The sequence below is a fragment of the Platichthys flesus genome, chromosome 3 (assembly GCF_949316205.1).
Source record: "Platichthys flesus chromosome 3, fPlaFle2.1, whole genome shotgun sequence".
Taxonomy (NCBI): Eukaryota; Metazoa; Chordata; class Actinopteri; order Pleuronectiformes; family Pleuronectidae; genus Platichthys; species Platichthys flesus.
Genome location: NC_084947.1, coordinates 20616858 through 20632720, shown reverse-complemented (window position 1 = coordinate 20632720; position 15863 = coordinate 20616858). Strand labels below are relative to the sequence as shown.

General features: G+C 42.6%; 1 protein-coding gene across 1 annotated transcript; it reads left to right on the top strand.

Annotated features, from left to right (window-relative positions):
• Positions 1-1570: 1570 nt before the first annotated feature.
• LOC133950218 (poly [ADP-ribose] polymerase tankyrase-1) lies at positions 1571-15432 on the top strand. The gene is made up of 28 exons (XM_062384469.1): positions 1571-2062; positions 2672-2896; positions 3464-3559; positions 3924-3960; positions 4276-4351; positions 5708-5728; positions 7367-7461; positions 7546-7612; positions 7969-8155; positions 8303-8424; positions 8748-8839; positions 9001-9079; positions 9274-9445; positions 9681-9760; positions 9974-10119; positions 10354-10519; positions 10619-10838; positions 11222-11331; positions 11534-11722; positions 11898-12138; positions 12244-12326; positions 12638-12758; positions 12858-12955; positions 13099-13173; positions 13365-13470; positions 13664-13850; positions 13966-14122; positions 14231-15432. The coding sequence occupies exons 1-28, from the start codon at positions 1612-1614 to the stop codon at positions 14315-14317; spliced, it is 3786 nt and encodes a 1261-aa protein (XP_062240453.1). The 5' UTR covers positions 1571-1611; the 3' UTR covers positions 14318-15432.
• Positions 15433-15863: the final 431 nt, after the last annotated feature.

Sequence of the window (15863 nt, the reverse complement as noted above, 5' to 3'; positions counted from 1 at the left end):
CTTTTTCCAGCATTGAGCTGGGTTGTGACATGACATGAACACAACTACACACACTTTCAAGGTGAAAAGAAGCCCCACTGTTGCAGCTGAGCGGATTACTTGGCACACAAGGGGGTGTGGGAGGGAACTTTAACTTTGAAAAGATTTATAACTTTATAATGGCAAATCGCCTCAGGCATGATTTTGTCATAGTTAAGGTTAGGGATGAAATGTGGGCTAGGCTATCCACTATGAATGGAAACCAATACAAAGTCATGAATTGTGTGTGTCAGTCTATTAGTAATGGACTAATGAGGGGGTCCGTGGCTTGTTTAATACCAGTTTTGGTATACAGTCCTAAAAGGTCACTTATTTATTTAGTTTCTCCAAGTCTTTCACCTTGTGTTAATAGCAGCATAAGGCAAATTAATCAGTCGACACTGTGATTTATTCTATTAATATCTTCTGCCCCATCAGTTGTCACTAGTTGAAAGGTTATATGTGATCTTGCTCTCCATTAACAAAGCATCACTATCTTAGGAAGTGTAATCCATGTGTATGATCCATTATAATCTTTATTTATTGAGCACTTTTCAAAATATGGTACAAATGCAGAAATAACAAACAAGTAAAATACAGTTTAAAGACATGAGCTGTGTAAAATGAATTAAAAGGCAGTTATACAGAAAGTTGAGACCCAGGCAAAATCAGGAAAGGCTCTTCGATGGAAGTATGCTTTTTATGAACGGACTTAAAAGAGTTCACTGAGTCAGCTGTCTTCAAGCAGGTTGTTCCAGAGCTGCTGGGTACTGACTGCAAAAGCTCTTGTCCCCCTTAGTTTTTCAGCCGGACCTCTGGAACAGACCAGAGACCTCCTGTCGAGGATCTCTACGTCCGTACTGGTTCTAAAAGGTTAGCGAGGTCAGGAAGGGCTTTAAAAGTGATCGGTAAAAAAATCGTAAAATCTATTCTAAATCATACAGAGTGCCAGTGTCAAGACGCTAAAACAGGGAGTGATGTGATCATGTTTCTCTGTTCTGGTTAAAAGCCTGGCAGCTGAGTTTCTGGACAGTCTGGAGTCGGGTCAATAGAAGTTTGGCTCATGCAGGTACACAGGCCGTTACAATGAACTAAACCGTGATGAGATAAAAGCATCACACAGAACAGTGTGCTCCTTTCATGAAGAACCCAAACATGTTGATGCTTGAACAGTGGTGATCATACTGCCACCTACTGGCTGAACAGTATTTCTGTCCAGATGCTGATAATTCTACACAGATCCAGAGGACACTTTGGACATTGTATGATTTCTGATCTAAATATTCGTGTGTGCGGAGGAGGAGGAGGACGAAAGGATTCAAAAGATAAGTGAATCCTTGGATTGATGAAGAAAAATATTATTTGTCAGAGGTGGAATACAAGATACACAACAAATTGCATTATAAAGGTATTCCATCGGGATTTCCTGTGTCTTCATCGTCGACTCTCACTTTGTCTTTGTAGCGTAAATAAAATCGAGTTGTTTTCACTCAGCCAGATCCAATGAGAGTAAACAACATAGACAGGAAACACTACCACTTTCACCGGAAAGGAGGATACAGCTCGTACAGTCGCTGAGAGGGAGCTGCTGTAATGGCGGTGTCTCGTCGCTCATCGCAGCAACAACAGCAGCAAAGTACGTTACCGTCCCCGCCGAGAAACAGCTCGCTTACGGGAGCTCCCCCGGCCTCTCCGCCGATGGCTCTGCACGGATCGGCCGTCGGGAGCCCGGAGGGCGAGAGGGAATGCAGCGGGGGGATCGACACGGCCCTGGCCTCCCCGGACCTGCCGGCCCCTGTCCTGGCGAGCAGTGCGAGCTCCACTACGACGACCTCCGGCGGCTGCGGCAGCAGCCTCTCCAGCCCGGGCTCCGGAGCTGCCAGCCCCGCCGACGGCAGCAGCGGCATCGGGGGCGCGTTCAGGGAGCTGTTCGAGGCCTGCCGCAACGGAGACGTGTCCCGTGTGAAGAGACTGGTGGACTCGGTGAACGTAAACGCGAAGGACATGGCTGGTCGAAAATCTACTCCCCTTCATTTCGCTGCGGGTAACTACGAGCTAAGCTAATGATGCAGCAGCAGCGTGATGTTTGTAGCTGAATTCGGCTAATGAGCTAACGTTGTTGTGTTTTGGTTGAAGTGTTTATTAAACCCTGTCATTAACCAGCCTGCTAACGCAAAATATCACTACTCTTAAATAATGAGCCGCTGGTGGTGGCAATCAGCTTATTTGACGCAATACAGTTCCGTTCTTGAACGGGCAAATGTCAACACTTGTAACATTAAGCGAGAAACTCCCGGTTTAGCTTGAGATAAGACATTAACTTGAACAACGTAATGTTACCGTATGATGTTAGCCAGCTAAAATTAGCATGAACTGACGTTTACGTTTTCTGTTCAATTTGCGTTGGCTTAAGTTCTGCTGAACAATGTACACGCTAACTCTGCTGTCACTCAAAACATGGATAACAGATCTGACAATACTTATGGTCCACCTTAACTATTTATTTGTGTAAGACTTTTGTATCTAAATGTTAGTCGTGATTATTATGAAATGATATTAGATGTAATAGCCAGGTCATGTAAAGTGCACATGCACCATCCTGACTGAACATTGAATAAAAGCTACATTTAAATGCATTTAAATCCTCTTCCAGGTTTTGGCAGGAAAGACGTGGTTGAGCACCTCTTGCAGACGGGGGCCAATGTCCACGCCAGGGATGATGGAGGACTCATTCCCCTGCACAATGCCTGTTCCTTCGGCCACGCAGAAGTTGTCAGCCTGCTCCTGTGTCAGGGTGCAGATCCCAACGCCAGAGACAACTGGAACTACACTCCGTTACATGAGGCTGCCATCAAGGGGAAGATAGATGTGTGCATTGGTAAGGATCCCCGCTGATTAGGTGCAATCCCGGGCAAATGTGTGATTATGAAGACTGTTGAGAGGCGGTGGACTAGTGGCAGAAACTTGGACTATGGGCAGAAAAGGTCTCTGGTTCTGTCCAAAAATCCAAGAGGATTCTCGCTACCCTGTCTAGTGCCCCTGAGCAAGGCACCTTACTCCCCCAACATCTGCTCCCCTTGCGCCGTAAATGGCTGCTCACTGCTCTGTGTGTCCTTCACCAGATGGGTTAAAAGCAGAGGTTAAATTTCCCTACCTGCATGAGTGTGCCTGTGCATGTCTGTGCATGTGTTTGGGACGAATAAATGTATCTTAATCTTAATCTCAATCTTAATCTTGTAGTCTTAGGAGTCATTAGATGCAATTTAGCTCAGGTTCTTGACAACTTGCTACGAACGTCAGACGTCGAGATAACGGTTATTTACATTTGTGTGTGGTGGTGGGAGGACAGGAATTAAATTTCACTAACAATCTAAATGTTTTTCTACTGACCTCTTTGCTGTGTAAATACCTAATGTTTTTTTTCATCTGCCACTCTCTCCCTCAGTGTTACTCCAACATGGAGCTGATCCAAACATCCGCAACACTGATGGCAAATCTGCTCTGGATCTAGCTGACCCGTCAGCCAAGGCTGTTCTCACTGGTCAGTCCAACTCCGCTGCTTATCTCTCACATGCACATTTAAGTATTTATGGTCAGATAAATTACATTCACACAAAGTCGTTTCACATGATTATGTTCTGATATCAGTGCATTTTGGAATGACATTGTTGGCTAAATATAAACCAGATTATCTGACCCCTTGCTTCGAGTAATTGTTGATGGCCCAAAGTCTTGTAACTGCAGTAAGTTACTTTGAGAACAGAACACCAGTTAATATATTTTTTTTTTTTTGGCACCCCAACTCTTCTTCTCAAACAACGGCTGGAATCCAGTTTACCCCACGTAACCGAGCTAACATGTGTTTGGCACGCGTGGCTCTAATCCTCGTGTTTATTTCCATCCAGGTGAATACAAGAAGGACGAACTTCTGGAAGCAGCAAGGTGAGAATCAGTTTGAATGGTCAATGCTCACATTTCCTGCTTGCCACAGTTAATCATAGCTGTGTTTGTGGTTATGCTACAGTGAGAAGTAGATAGCTTGACCTAACCCATTACATTTATAACTATACTGTGTGCTTTTATACATGTAGCAGTTAAACACATGAGTAACCAAAGTTTGTACTTGGTTTCATCTAGTATAACATTCTCACCATCTGTGAAACAACATGTAGACCAAGGAAGTCAATCTCCCCGTTAACATTATCATCAGTAAAAGTGTTTTTTGTAATGACACCAGTCTTTTCTGTCTAATTATAGGAGCGGAAATGAAGAGAAGCTGATGGCACTGCTGACTCCATTGAATGTCAATTGTCACGCAAGTGATGGCCGCAAGGTAAATGAGATACCTTTACTGCACCACATCACACCAGACACATCTTTCTCAACATCTTTGATACAACATGTTGTGCAGGGTTGCATAATCATTATACTGCATTTTAAAAATAGGTTCCAGTCAGACAGCGTGTGAGCAGTCTGATTATGCCTGGATTAGTTTGCGCGGAGCAGATATAAAGAGGATTTATGTCATTGGATTTAATTATTAATGAACGGTTGCTCCTGTTGTAACATCTCGCCCTCCGTTTTGCCAGTCACTTAAGTTATGGTGGTTGGAGCTTAAGTAGACAGACCATTCCTTTACTTACAGTTTAGTGCTTTTGTCAATGGTTTTTCAACATGTTTGGATCAAGTTTCGTGAGGGGAGCATCTTTCCTCTTCTTCCCCATAAACACTTTTGCAGGCCAGATGCTGATGGAGCAAAGCTGCTAGTGATCTTGAAATCTGTTTGGCAGAACCAGCATCTGCTCGATCAGAAAACAGGACGTCAGTCTGTGTTCTGCTGTTGTTTTTATTTTTGTAGAGTGTTTCTCTTTGTAAGTTCCAGTGTCTCTACTGAACTCAAATCATGTTACTGGAACTTATAAGATCATAATTGTTGAGGTCAGAATAGGGAATTTTTGGCGTTGATTTATATATTTTTGTATCTCTTAGTTGTCAGGTTCATGAGAAAGATGATGATATAAACACACACTTCATAGAATGTGCTTTTCAATTATTTTCAGACATTAGCATTTAGCATTGCTAATTTATGTAATGGATTGTTTTTGCACATAGTTATTTTGTGGAGGTTTTCTTCTTTGTCTGTAATGCATTAGTTTTCTTACACATCATTTTAGTATTTGTTGTCTTGTCTGGCAAAATGTCTTACTCTGTTATTATTGTAAATAACTCAAAGAACATACTCCACCATGACATAAAACGTCATAGTCTTAAATAGCATATCAGAATTAGATGTTTTCATTCATAACTAACTACATTTTCTTCCACAGCACTTAAAGAATAATTCCTTCCCTGCCTGTCGCAGTGTATATTTATAGACATTGCATGATCTAAGCCAATATGCCACTGTAGATTAGGCTGGGTACCATTAACCTGTTTTTTTCCCTCTTCAAAAAGCCATCGAGAAAACCGAGGAGAAGTCACACTTACCCTCCAGCCATTAACCTTCTCTGGCCTGGTGTCACATTTCATTTCAAACACCATGTTGAAGGAACAGTCAGTGATTAGAACTAGGGCTTGTGTTGCATTGACCTAGGAAAGAAGGAAGAATTGCTGTGAAAAGATACTGTCATTTTTGTAATTTTTGTTTCGTTTTGTTTTCCGTGTGACTCTGGCAACATTTGTCGATCAGTCAACATCCCAAAAAATGCTGGTAAGTCGACCTTGATAACGGCCACTTGATTGATGCACTGTTGTGATCTTTTATTCCTTTAATCCATTGTTTTATTCGACCAATAAGCTGGCTGTCACTTGTTAATTGCACATCATGGACCTGGGTGTACGGGTCACTCATGTATCTCACCCTGATTCTCCTTCTTATGTGTGTGTGTGTGTGTGTGCATCTCTGTGCGTGTTTGTGTACGTACGTGACATGTGAGTGAGTTGGGTTGGTGTCATGGTGCCTACTCATCTTTTTGGATTTGGAGAGGAGCTCAAAATGTCCACTGCCTGCTTTCTTCAGCATCTGTCCTCTCCTGCACACTCACCCACACTTCTTCAACTTTCAATCACTTGCCCTTCAGTCAGTGTCTGATTTGCCTTTGTTTTATTCATCCGTTTTATGTTTTGGGGTGATGATCACTCGTGCATGCCTGGCGGCCTGCCCCTCTGCATTTTGTCGAGCGAATCCTGAATATGTGTCCGTGCAATATGTGTCTTACTTCACGTTCCCTGTTGGATCAGTATGCAATAATGAATGGACTACATTTCACCTGTCCTTCTAGTGCTATGCTACCCATTGTGGTAATGACTCTTGATTGCTCTTGATTGCTTGTGTCACCCCACACTGCCTCCATGATTCGACTCTCATCCATCTGATTTTATCACTGTAGCTTGAAATCTTAACTGTGGGCTTTTCTGGGTCCTACAATTGTATCACTGCATGGAAACTGATATGAATGATGTCCCTCCTTTTATCTTAAGCTTGACCTGAGCTCGATTTTGGAATGGAGAGCACATGTCCCTGAAGCTTGAACTGCATCTTTTACTCAGTCTAACATTAATTTTTCTTGGCCGAATTAAAGCCATTTGATTTTATGATCTTAGCAGATATGCTTTACTCTTAACCTGCTTATTTTATCATTGCATCCTATTACGGTTGGGGTTCTATAGCATTTTATCAAACCTTAAAAATAAATTTAATTTGAATCTTATTTACTCAAAGTTAAGCTTTCGAGAATTTTTAAAATTGGCATTACACAAACAAGTACATAGAGCCAAAGCTCAATGATGTCACTCAAAAAAGTGAATATTTTCCTAATGTTTTTTATTTAGCTACATAAGTACTAAGATGTCTTGTGCTCTGCATTTTAAAGACAAATTACTTGGAACTAACCGGAATAACATTAAAAATGTATCAGGCTATTGCATCCCAACCATAAATCCTTCCCGGCCATTTTGAATCTAATACCCTTACAGTTGCACTATTGGACTCTTTCTTTCGGGCTCAGTACATAAAAGTGTTTTTTAAAACCTTTTAGCCATAGAGTTATACTTTATTTTGGAGAACTTATCAAATGGAAGTTGAGGTAGATGAGTGATTATTTTAAATTTCGTTTGTTGCCACTGACTCAGGTCAGACATAATATGGACAGTAAATTAGTTTTTGTTGCTGGACTTGTCTACAAACTCCATTATATCCTTCTCCATTCATCTGCAACTCACAGAGCATAGCCTGCCACAACACATTGCTTCTGGCCCTAATCAGCCGCTTGCTCCCGTGGCCATCGAAGGCAGTGCACCCTAAAGCAGCCAGCGTTCTGTATGTTAACAGGCTGTTCTTTTTTTCCAGTCAACGCCCCTCCACCTCGCTGCTGGGTACAACCGTGTGCGCATTGTTCAGCTCCTTCTCCAGCATGGAGCTGACGTTCATGCCAAGGACAAAGGGTGAGACATCCTGGCTGCCTGAAGAACAGAATTTATCATCCAGTCATTTTCATTGACAGTAACCCGACTCTCTTGCTCCTGCAGTGGCCTGGTTCCTCTTCACAATGCTTGTTCCTATGGTCACTTTGAGGTCACTGAGCTTCTGCTTAAAGTAAGACAAGTCTAACTCCTAACTTGATATTCTCCGTGATTTGTTCAATAAAGCAAATCCAAACTTTACTTTTACTTCCTTCATGGTTCCATGATATTTATTTTCCATGCTTCATGGAGGAATGTAAACTTATTTTACCTATATACTGAGAAAGGGGGAAAATGGTGATTTTACTTTTTCAGTCAATATTTAGTATGGGTGCAGGGTTAATAGTTATGTTACCAACCTTCGCCACTTAACCCGGGAAATAATAAATGCATTCTCACATCTTATAATGTTGAGCACATTAGGATCAAGCAAACCCCTCGCGGCTATTTGCCCTGTCTATAACCTGTGCTCTGATGCTCCCTCTGTAGCATGGAGCCTGTGTCAACGCCATGGACTTGTGGCAGTTCACTCCTCTCCACGAAGCAGCATCCAAGAACCGAGTGGAGGTCTGCTCCTTGCTGTTGAGCCACGGGGCCGACCCCACCCTGCTAAACTGCCACAGCAAGAGTGCTGTGGACATGGCCCCCACACCAGAGCTTAAAGAAAGGCTCACCTGTGAGTTTCTCTCTGTGCCACACATACACTATGATGAATGGATTACACTTCAGTAATGCATAAGTAGCCTGACACCATTCACACTTAGTTAAAAAAATATGTTTTTACATTATGTTTCCACAAATTGTCTTTTTCTCTTTAATGTAGATGAGTTCAAAGGTCACTCACTGCTGCAGGCAGCTCGGGAGGCAGACATGGCCAAAGTGAAGAAGACGCTCGCTCTGGAGATCATCAGCTTCAAACATCCTCAGACCAACGAGACAGCTCTGGTCAGAACCAAGTCTTATACTTATGTTTGAGCTAAACATTTCATATTTAATTACAGCTTTGAAACCAGCTTTAATATTATGGACCGAGCAGATTTTTCTAATTGGTTGCAAATTTTGCTGATTTCGAGTAACAACAATGAAATTTCAAATTTTATAGAAAATGAACCAGGTGAATTTGAAGTTGTCCTTCCAGTCGTAGGCTACATGTCCAATGATGTACAGTTTTTATACATTTGATGTACAGGCAGTTGTATGTGATTATTTGAACAGAATGACTGTGCAAAGACTTGCTCACACTAATCTAATGATTATGTCTATTGCAGCACTGTGCTGTGGCTTCTCCCCACCCCAAGAGGAAGCAGGTGACTGAGTTGTTGCTGCGTAAAGGTGCCAACATCAATGAGAAGAACAAAGAGTAAGTTTAACAGCATTTAGATTTTTTGTTTATTGGTTTATAATTTAGTGAATTTTTGTCAAATCATTAAAAAGTCAATTGTATTTTCCAGCCACATTGAATGAAAAAAGTACATTGGATCAGAAATGGTGATAACTTTCCTCGTCTCTTGTGTCTTCCAGCTTCATGACTCCCCTGCATGTTGCTGCCGAGAGAGCTCACAACGACATCCTGGAGGTGCTGCAGAAACACGGAGCAAAGGTCTGTTGTTTGATTCACTTTTGACATGTTCATTCTGTGCAGCCAACTTTCAGGGAATGTGTTAACCATGTTCATTTGTCAGACGATGTTTCAATTTACCAATGTTCCATAAACTTCTCACATTATAGTGGGTAGAAATGTGTTTACTTTAGAAATGTGTGGCTGAACCCCAACTCCTAATCCTCTGACTCCAGGTAAATGCCGTGGACACACTGGGTCAGACAGCGCTTCATAGGGCTGCGCTGGCTGGTCACATCCAGACCTGCAAGCTTCTGCTGAGCTACGGGGCCGACCCCTCCATCGTCTCTCTGCAGGGTTTCACTGCCGCCCAGATGGGCAACGAGGCTGTACAACAGATTCTTAATGGTAAGCAGAGCCGCTGCCCTTGTCCCTCATTAACACGGTGTGTTTTTTAAAGTCTGAGAATGAAAATGCCCTCCAGCAATATTAACTCTCCAAAGCTAACATAAGGCAGATTTTGTTTTCAGTGTTATGTTTAGCTCCTCATTAAACTTCTGTGGTCAATGACTTTATAAATGTACCTGATTTAAAACGTGGAACATAGAATTTTTGTCATGTCTGTTTTTGTTTTTTTCTCTAGAAAATGTTCCCACACGTAATTCTGACGTGGACTACCGATTTTTGGAGGCAGCCAAAGCAGGAGATCTGGAGACAGTGCAAGTAAGTTCACTTTTCTCTGTAGTAGTGGCTACAGTTTAGGTTTTAGACATGATTTCACTTGCTAATATTGGCAGCCAAACTATTATCAAACCTTTGTAAACCAGTGGCTGTGAAATCTCCTTTTTAAATATCCCATAAAGCAGTAAATGATAAACCAGTAAGTTGGGATTAATTAATTAAAACTAATTGTCACATTGTCTGTGTGTATTGCAGCAACTTTGCACCCCTCAGAACGTAAACTGCCGGGACTTGGAGGGCCGCCACTCCACTCCTCTGCACTTTGCAGCTGGTTACAACCGAGTTGCTGTAGTTGAATATCTGTTGCACCATGGAGCTGATGTCCATGCCAAAGACAAGGGGTAAGTTCTGCAACTAGCTTACCTATGGGTTTGTTTTATAATGTAACAAATAAATGACGTTTAAAGATTTTTGAACATAAATGTCATCACTGTGATGATCTATTCCTGGATATTTGTAGTATGTTAAATGTTTGAGTTTATTTTGCAGCAGTTACAAATACAACGTTTTATGTCGGTGCACAACACCTTGTCCTCCTGGTGTGAAGAGTTTTGCTTCTACTTTTCCTCCTCTAGTGGTCTGGTCCCCCTCCACAACGCATGCTCCTACGGACACTATGAAGTGGCTGAGCTGCTGGTCAGACATGGAGCCTCAGTCAACGTGGCCGACCTATGGAAGTTCACCCCCCTTCATGAGGCTGCAGCCAAAGGCAAATATGAGATCTGCAAACTGCTGCTCAAAGTAAGGCTCCTTTCAGATCATCTTACACAAATGTTGTCTTCATTAATTTGTGTCCTCTGTCAGTGATTGTTACGATGACCGTCTGTTTGACCTGTTCAGCACGGAGCCGACCCCTCCAAGAAGAACCGTGATGGCAACATGCCGCTGGACATGGTGAAGGACGGCGACACAGACATCCAGGACCTGCTGAGGGGTGACGCTGCCCTGCTGGACGCTGCAAAGAAGGGCTGCCTGGCCCGAGTCCAGAAACTCTGCTCCCCAGAGAATATCAACTGCAGAGACACACAGGGACGCAACTCCACACCGCTCCACCTCGCAGGTAATAAATACTAGCTGCTTTAATGCGTCATTGATTTTGTTCCTGGTACAAAGGTACTCACACTCCTGATGAGGCATCTATAAAAGGTTGATACATTTTTTGATATGTCTAGTCCCTTATAAAATCTTGAAGTGAATAACATTGTCTCTGATGCTGTTTGTACAAAAAAGTTCTGTCTGTTCTATGTTCTTTGTATGCAATATTTTTCTATTTGTCTGAGATATGAAAGACAAAAAACAACCAAACATATCTTGATCTCAGTGAGACTACATGATTAAGAGCTTGTATATAAAGTTTTTAGAAAAGGGTAAATCAAATGCTGCACCTGTATGGGATGTTCAGTAATGTGCATCATCATGCTCTAATGTCCGTTTCCCTCTCAGCTGGCTACAACAACCTTGAGGTGGCAGAGTATCTGCTGGAACATGGCGCTGATGTCAACGCCCAGGACAAAGGAGGCCTTATCCCTCTTCATAATGCTGCGTCTTATGGGGTCAGTGTTGATAACATCAACTCTCAGACATTTCATATCAAATGCAGATCATGTGCTGTATGATTTAAGAACCTAACATGGTCGTAATGTTATCCGAACATTTTAATTGGTTCTGTTATTGTATTTAACATTAATGTTATGCTTTTTTTTATGGTTCAGAGACTGACACTGACTCTTCCTCTGTCTTCTCTCTTCCCCACAGCACGTGGATATTGCAGCACTACTGATCAAGTACAATACGTGCGTGAATGCTACAGACAAATGGGCTTTCACGCCGCTCCACGAGGCAGCCCAGAAGGGTCGTACTCAGCTGTGTGCACTGCTGCTGGCTCATGGAGCCGACCCCACCATGAAGAACCAGGAGGGCCAGACGGCTCTAGACCTGGCCACGGTAACTGCTTCTGTCAGCGGCTTAGGAAATACTGTGTCGTTGATATTTTCAGGCCAAGATTAGTCATGTAGAAGTGATGCATGTGAAAAGAAATCATAAAATGGCCAAATTTGCCTCTACTAGTTCCATAGCCTCTGCTTGATTTGATGGAAAAACAAATTCACCTTTTCTGCAGGCTGATGATATCCGGGCCTTGCTGATGGACGCCATGCCACCAGATGCCCTGCCCAGCTGCTTTAAGCCCCAGACCACAGTGGTCAGCGCCTCCGTTATCTCTCCTGCCTCAACGCCATCCTGTCTGTCAGCCGCCAGCAGCATAGACAACCTGTCTGGTCCGCTTACCGAGCTGGCTGCTGCCGCCGGCACCTCAGGAGTGGCAGACGGAGCCACGGGCACTGACCGCAAGGAAGGGGAAAGTAAGTGTGATCTAGTTTTTATATCTCATACTGGGCAGTTTACAATGTGGGTGCACACAGCGAAATTGTGGATACTGATCTCATGTCTGTTTGTGTTTCTCATAGTAACAATGCTGGACATGAACATAAGTCAGTTCATGAAGAGCCTGGGTCTGGAGCACCTAAGGGACATCTTCGAGAGGGAGCAGGTCAGCTTCCTCAAAAATACTTTTACTAAAGCTTAACTATTGTGTATTTGTTGTCTGTCATTCAATAAATCCCATAAGTATAATCCTAGTATATGTTTTAATGCAGTGAACAGTTTATACATGTTGAGATAAATTGGTTAAAATGTTTTATTTTCTGTGGAGCTGTTGCAGTGTGTTAAATACACAAATAGAAGGGGTCAGAATAACTGTGCCGTCTGCTTCAATGTTAACGTTGCTCATGTCTGAGCAAACGGACGATTGGACTGGCTGGCATACATTTCTCAACCTGCTCTATTATTTTGCTTTTCCAGATCTCTATGGATGTGTTGGCGGACATGGGTCACGAGGAGCTGAAAGAGATTGGAATTAATGCCTATGGCCACAGACACAAGCTAATCAAGGGCATTGAGAGGCTGCTGGGCGGCCAGCCGGGTGAGGAAGCGGGATTTATGTCTACGAACCAATTTAATCACCACAGTGAAGTTTTTTGCGCAGAGGACGTTTAAATTTAAACTGTTCTTTTCTTTTCAGGTGCTAACCCATACCTGACATTCCACTGTGCCAGCCAGGGCACTATCCTGATTGACCTCGCCCCAGACGACAAGGAGTACCAGTCTGTGGAGGAGGAGGTGAGTCGAGTTGATCTCGTTTATTTGCTGTTTTATTTCATGTTTTTCTTAATCATCAGTGGTGAGAAAAAAGAAAACGATTGGCTGATGGCTTGAATGTGTTCCTTATGATGACACCATGGTGGTTTTGTTGTGTCGGTCAGTTGCAGAGCACCATACGAGAGCACAGAGACGGAGGCAACGCTGGTGGCGTGTTCAGCAAATACAACATCATCAAGGTCTGAACCAGTTGTACCTTCTGCTTTGATAATTCACAGAAAAATGAACTGCTTTTATAGGGAATCTTTCTTTGATAAATAGTCAAATTGATAACTGACTCAATGTTCTGAATCTATATTTTTAATCTTTGGTATAAAGCAGAAATAAAGTCCAGTTCTTTGTCTGATGTGTGTCATATTGTGCCTCACAGATTCAGAAGGTTGTAAATAAGAAGCTGAGAGAACGTTACACCCACAGGCAGAAGGAGATCGCAGATGAGAACCACAACCACCACAATGAGCGCATGTTGTTTCATGGTAAGCAAACATCTTGTTTTTTTGTGTGTGTGACAGCATCAGAACTCGTTAATGTCTCATTTATGTTCAGTTCTTAAAACACCAGAAGTTATTATTAGACTGTTATTCTTCAGGCATTTATTTGTAATTGTGTAAATCACCATTTCCATTACTAATTTTAATAACTGTATAAATATTTACACATATTTTTAAGGTTCCCCGTTCATCAACGCCATCATCCACAAAGGCTTCGATGAGCGCCATGCCTACATAGGAGGGATGTTTGGAGCAGGGATCTACTTTGCAGAGAATTCTTCAAAGAGCAACCAGTACGTCTACGGCATCGGTGGAGGCACGGGCTGCCCGACGCACAAAGACCGCTCCTGCTACCTATGCCACAGGTAACTTGAACCTTGACACAGAATATGTTTGTGTTTTCTCAAGTTTAAGGATTTGTATGGAATATTGTCGGGATTGACACTTGTATAACCCCTTTCTTCTCATCTGAAATCGTAGGCAAATGCTGTTCTGCAGAGTGACCCTGGGGAAATCCTTCCTACAGTTCAGTGCCATGAAGATGGCCCACGCACCCCCAGGACATCATTCAGTCATCGGGCGGCCCAGCGTTAACGGCCTAGCCTACGCGGAGTACGTCATCTACAGAGGAGAGCAGGTACAAAAAGTTTATTTCCCTAAATCCTGTTTAGGGCTTCAGTATTAATTAACCAAAACTAAGTGAAACACCTGCTTATGTGCTAATCTTCTGCTGTCTTTCCTTCAGGCCTTCCCAGAGTACCTCATCACTTATCAGATCCTTAAACCAGAGAGCGCAGCCCAGGCAGCTGCAGGAGCCGAGCAGAAGTCGTAGTTACCTTACGTCACACACATGCACACACACACAAAGGACTTGATGCCTGTTAAATTCTCCTTTGTATTGCAAATGCATAAACACCTTTTTATTTACCAAACACATTTCCAGTCTGTTGTCCAGTAGAAGCCATGGTGACCAGTGTTCAATGAGCAGATATGCTGTATAATACTCTCGTACTTGTGGTGACTTTTTTTTAATCTTTCTGCATCAGCTGCATGTTAATACAGAAGCATGAACGGCCCAATAGCGTGTGTGGGTTAGTCCCCGCCCCCCTCCTCACCAATCAGGAGGATTCATGTAGAGACTTTAAAGTGCTGGCATTAACAGTTCGACACTCTTTGACGCCTCGTGACCGTGGAGAATCAGCGATCCCTCACCTCCACACACATCCTGTGTCACTGTCAGAGCCTGAAGCCTGTGGACTACTACTGCCCCACCGTATCTGGGCTCATCTTGTACAGAATGGCCTCCAGTAACTGTGATTTTAAATGCTTTCGTGTAACACTACCAAACCAGTAACCGTGCATTGTTGTGATGCGGAACTTGCTGACCTTTCACCCTGACAACACTACAAACACTGAACTGTAATCTGAAATCTTCTTTTTATTGTTTTATTCAAGGCTGGACACACTCGATGGAGAGAGGGCTCTCTGTCAAATCACAGGAGCTGAGACTATTTTATTCTCATTATAAAGTTAATTTGTACGAGAGCGGACATGTGATCAGTAGCTTGATGCGACGTAAGGCATCATGATTCCACGAGTTGTGGCATCATATATGGCCGTGCTTCAAACAGTAGAGCTGGTCTATGTTGACATGTGATTGTGATGCCTTACAGCTCTTCAAAGCACCCCTCTGTTGCCATGGTCTCACAGACATCCCATGCATAAGGATTTGCACTTTTACATAGAAACCTATTTAAGTTATTTTGAATTTAATTTGCTAATTTGCGGGAAAAAATATTTGTACAGGTTGTGTAAATGGTTGTGTATAACTGTTGCTGTTTAACAGTACCTTTTGAGTTCAACTGTAAATGACATCTGAATTTTTCTGTTCATGTCTTATTGATTCTCCCAACTTTCTTTTTTAAATAAATGTCCCATTAACAGCTACTTGTTGTTTTGTGTTCATTTATAGATGTTAATATTACTATCATTGGGGTTTGCTATGTAGACAAGATTGTTGTATGAAAAATATTAAGTGGTGTAGCTGAAAATAATCGGGCATGATTTAACTTTAGTCATTACTCAGACAAAGGTGCCAAGGAGGGGATATAAAAAATACCAGTAAATGACTGATCTCCTGGCTACACACGTCGCAACCTGAGGTTCTCCAGCATTTACTCGCCAGTCCACAAACTAGGCTGAGGCCCGGGGACTTCTGTTCGTACTCCCACGAGATGGACCAAACTCGTTGAGAAGGCAGGCTGGCTGAGTCCTTATTTTTTAAATTGCTCTTAATGAAACAAATTATAAAGTGATTTTACTGGGCTTGATGTCTGACCTTACTTTTATTTTCTGAGTCAACTTATAACCGTGATTAC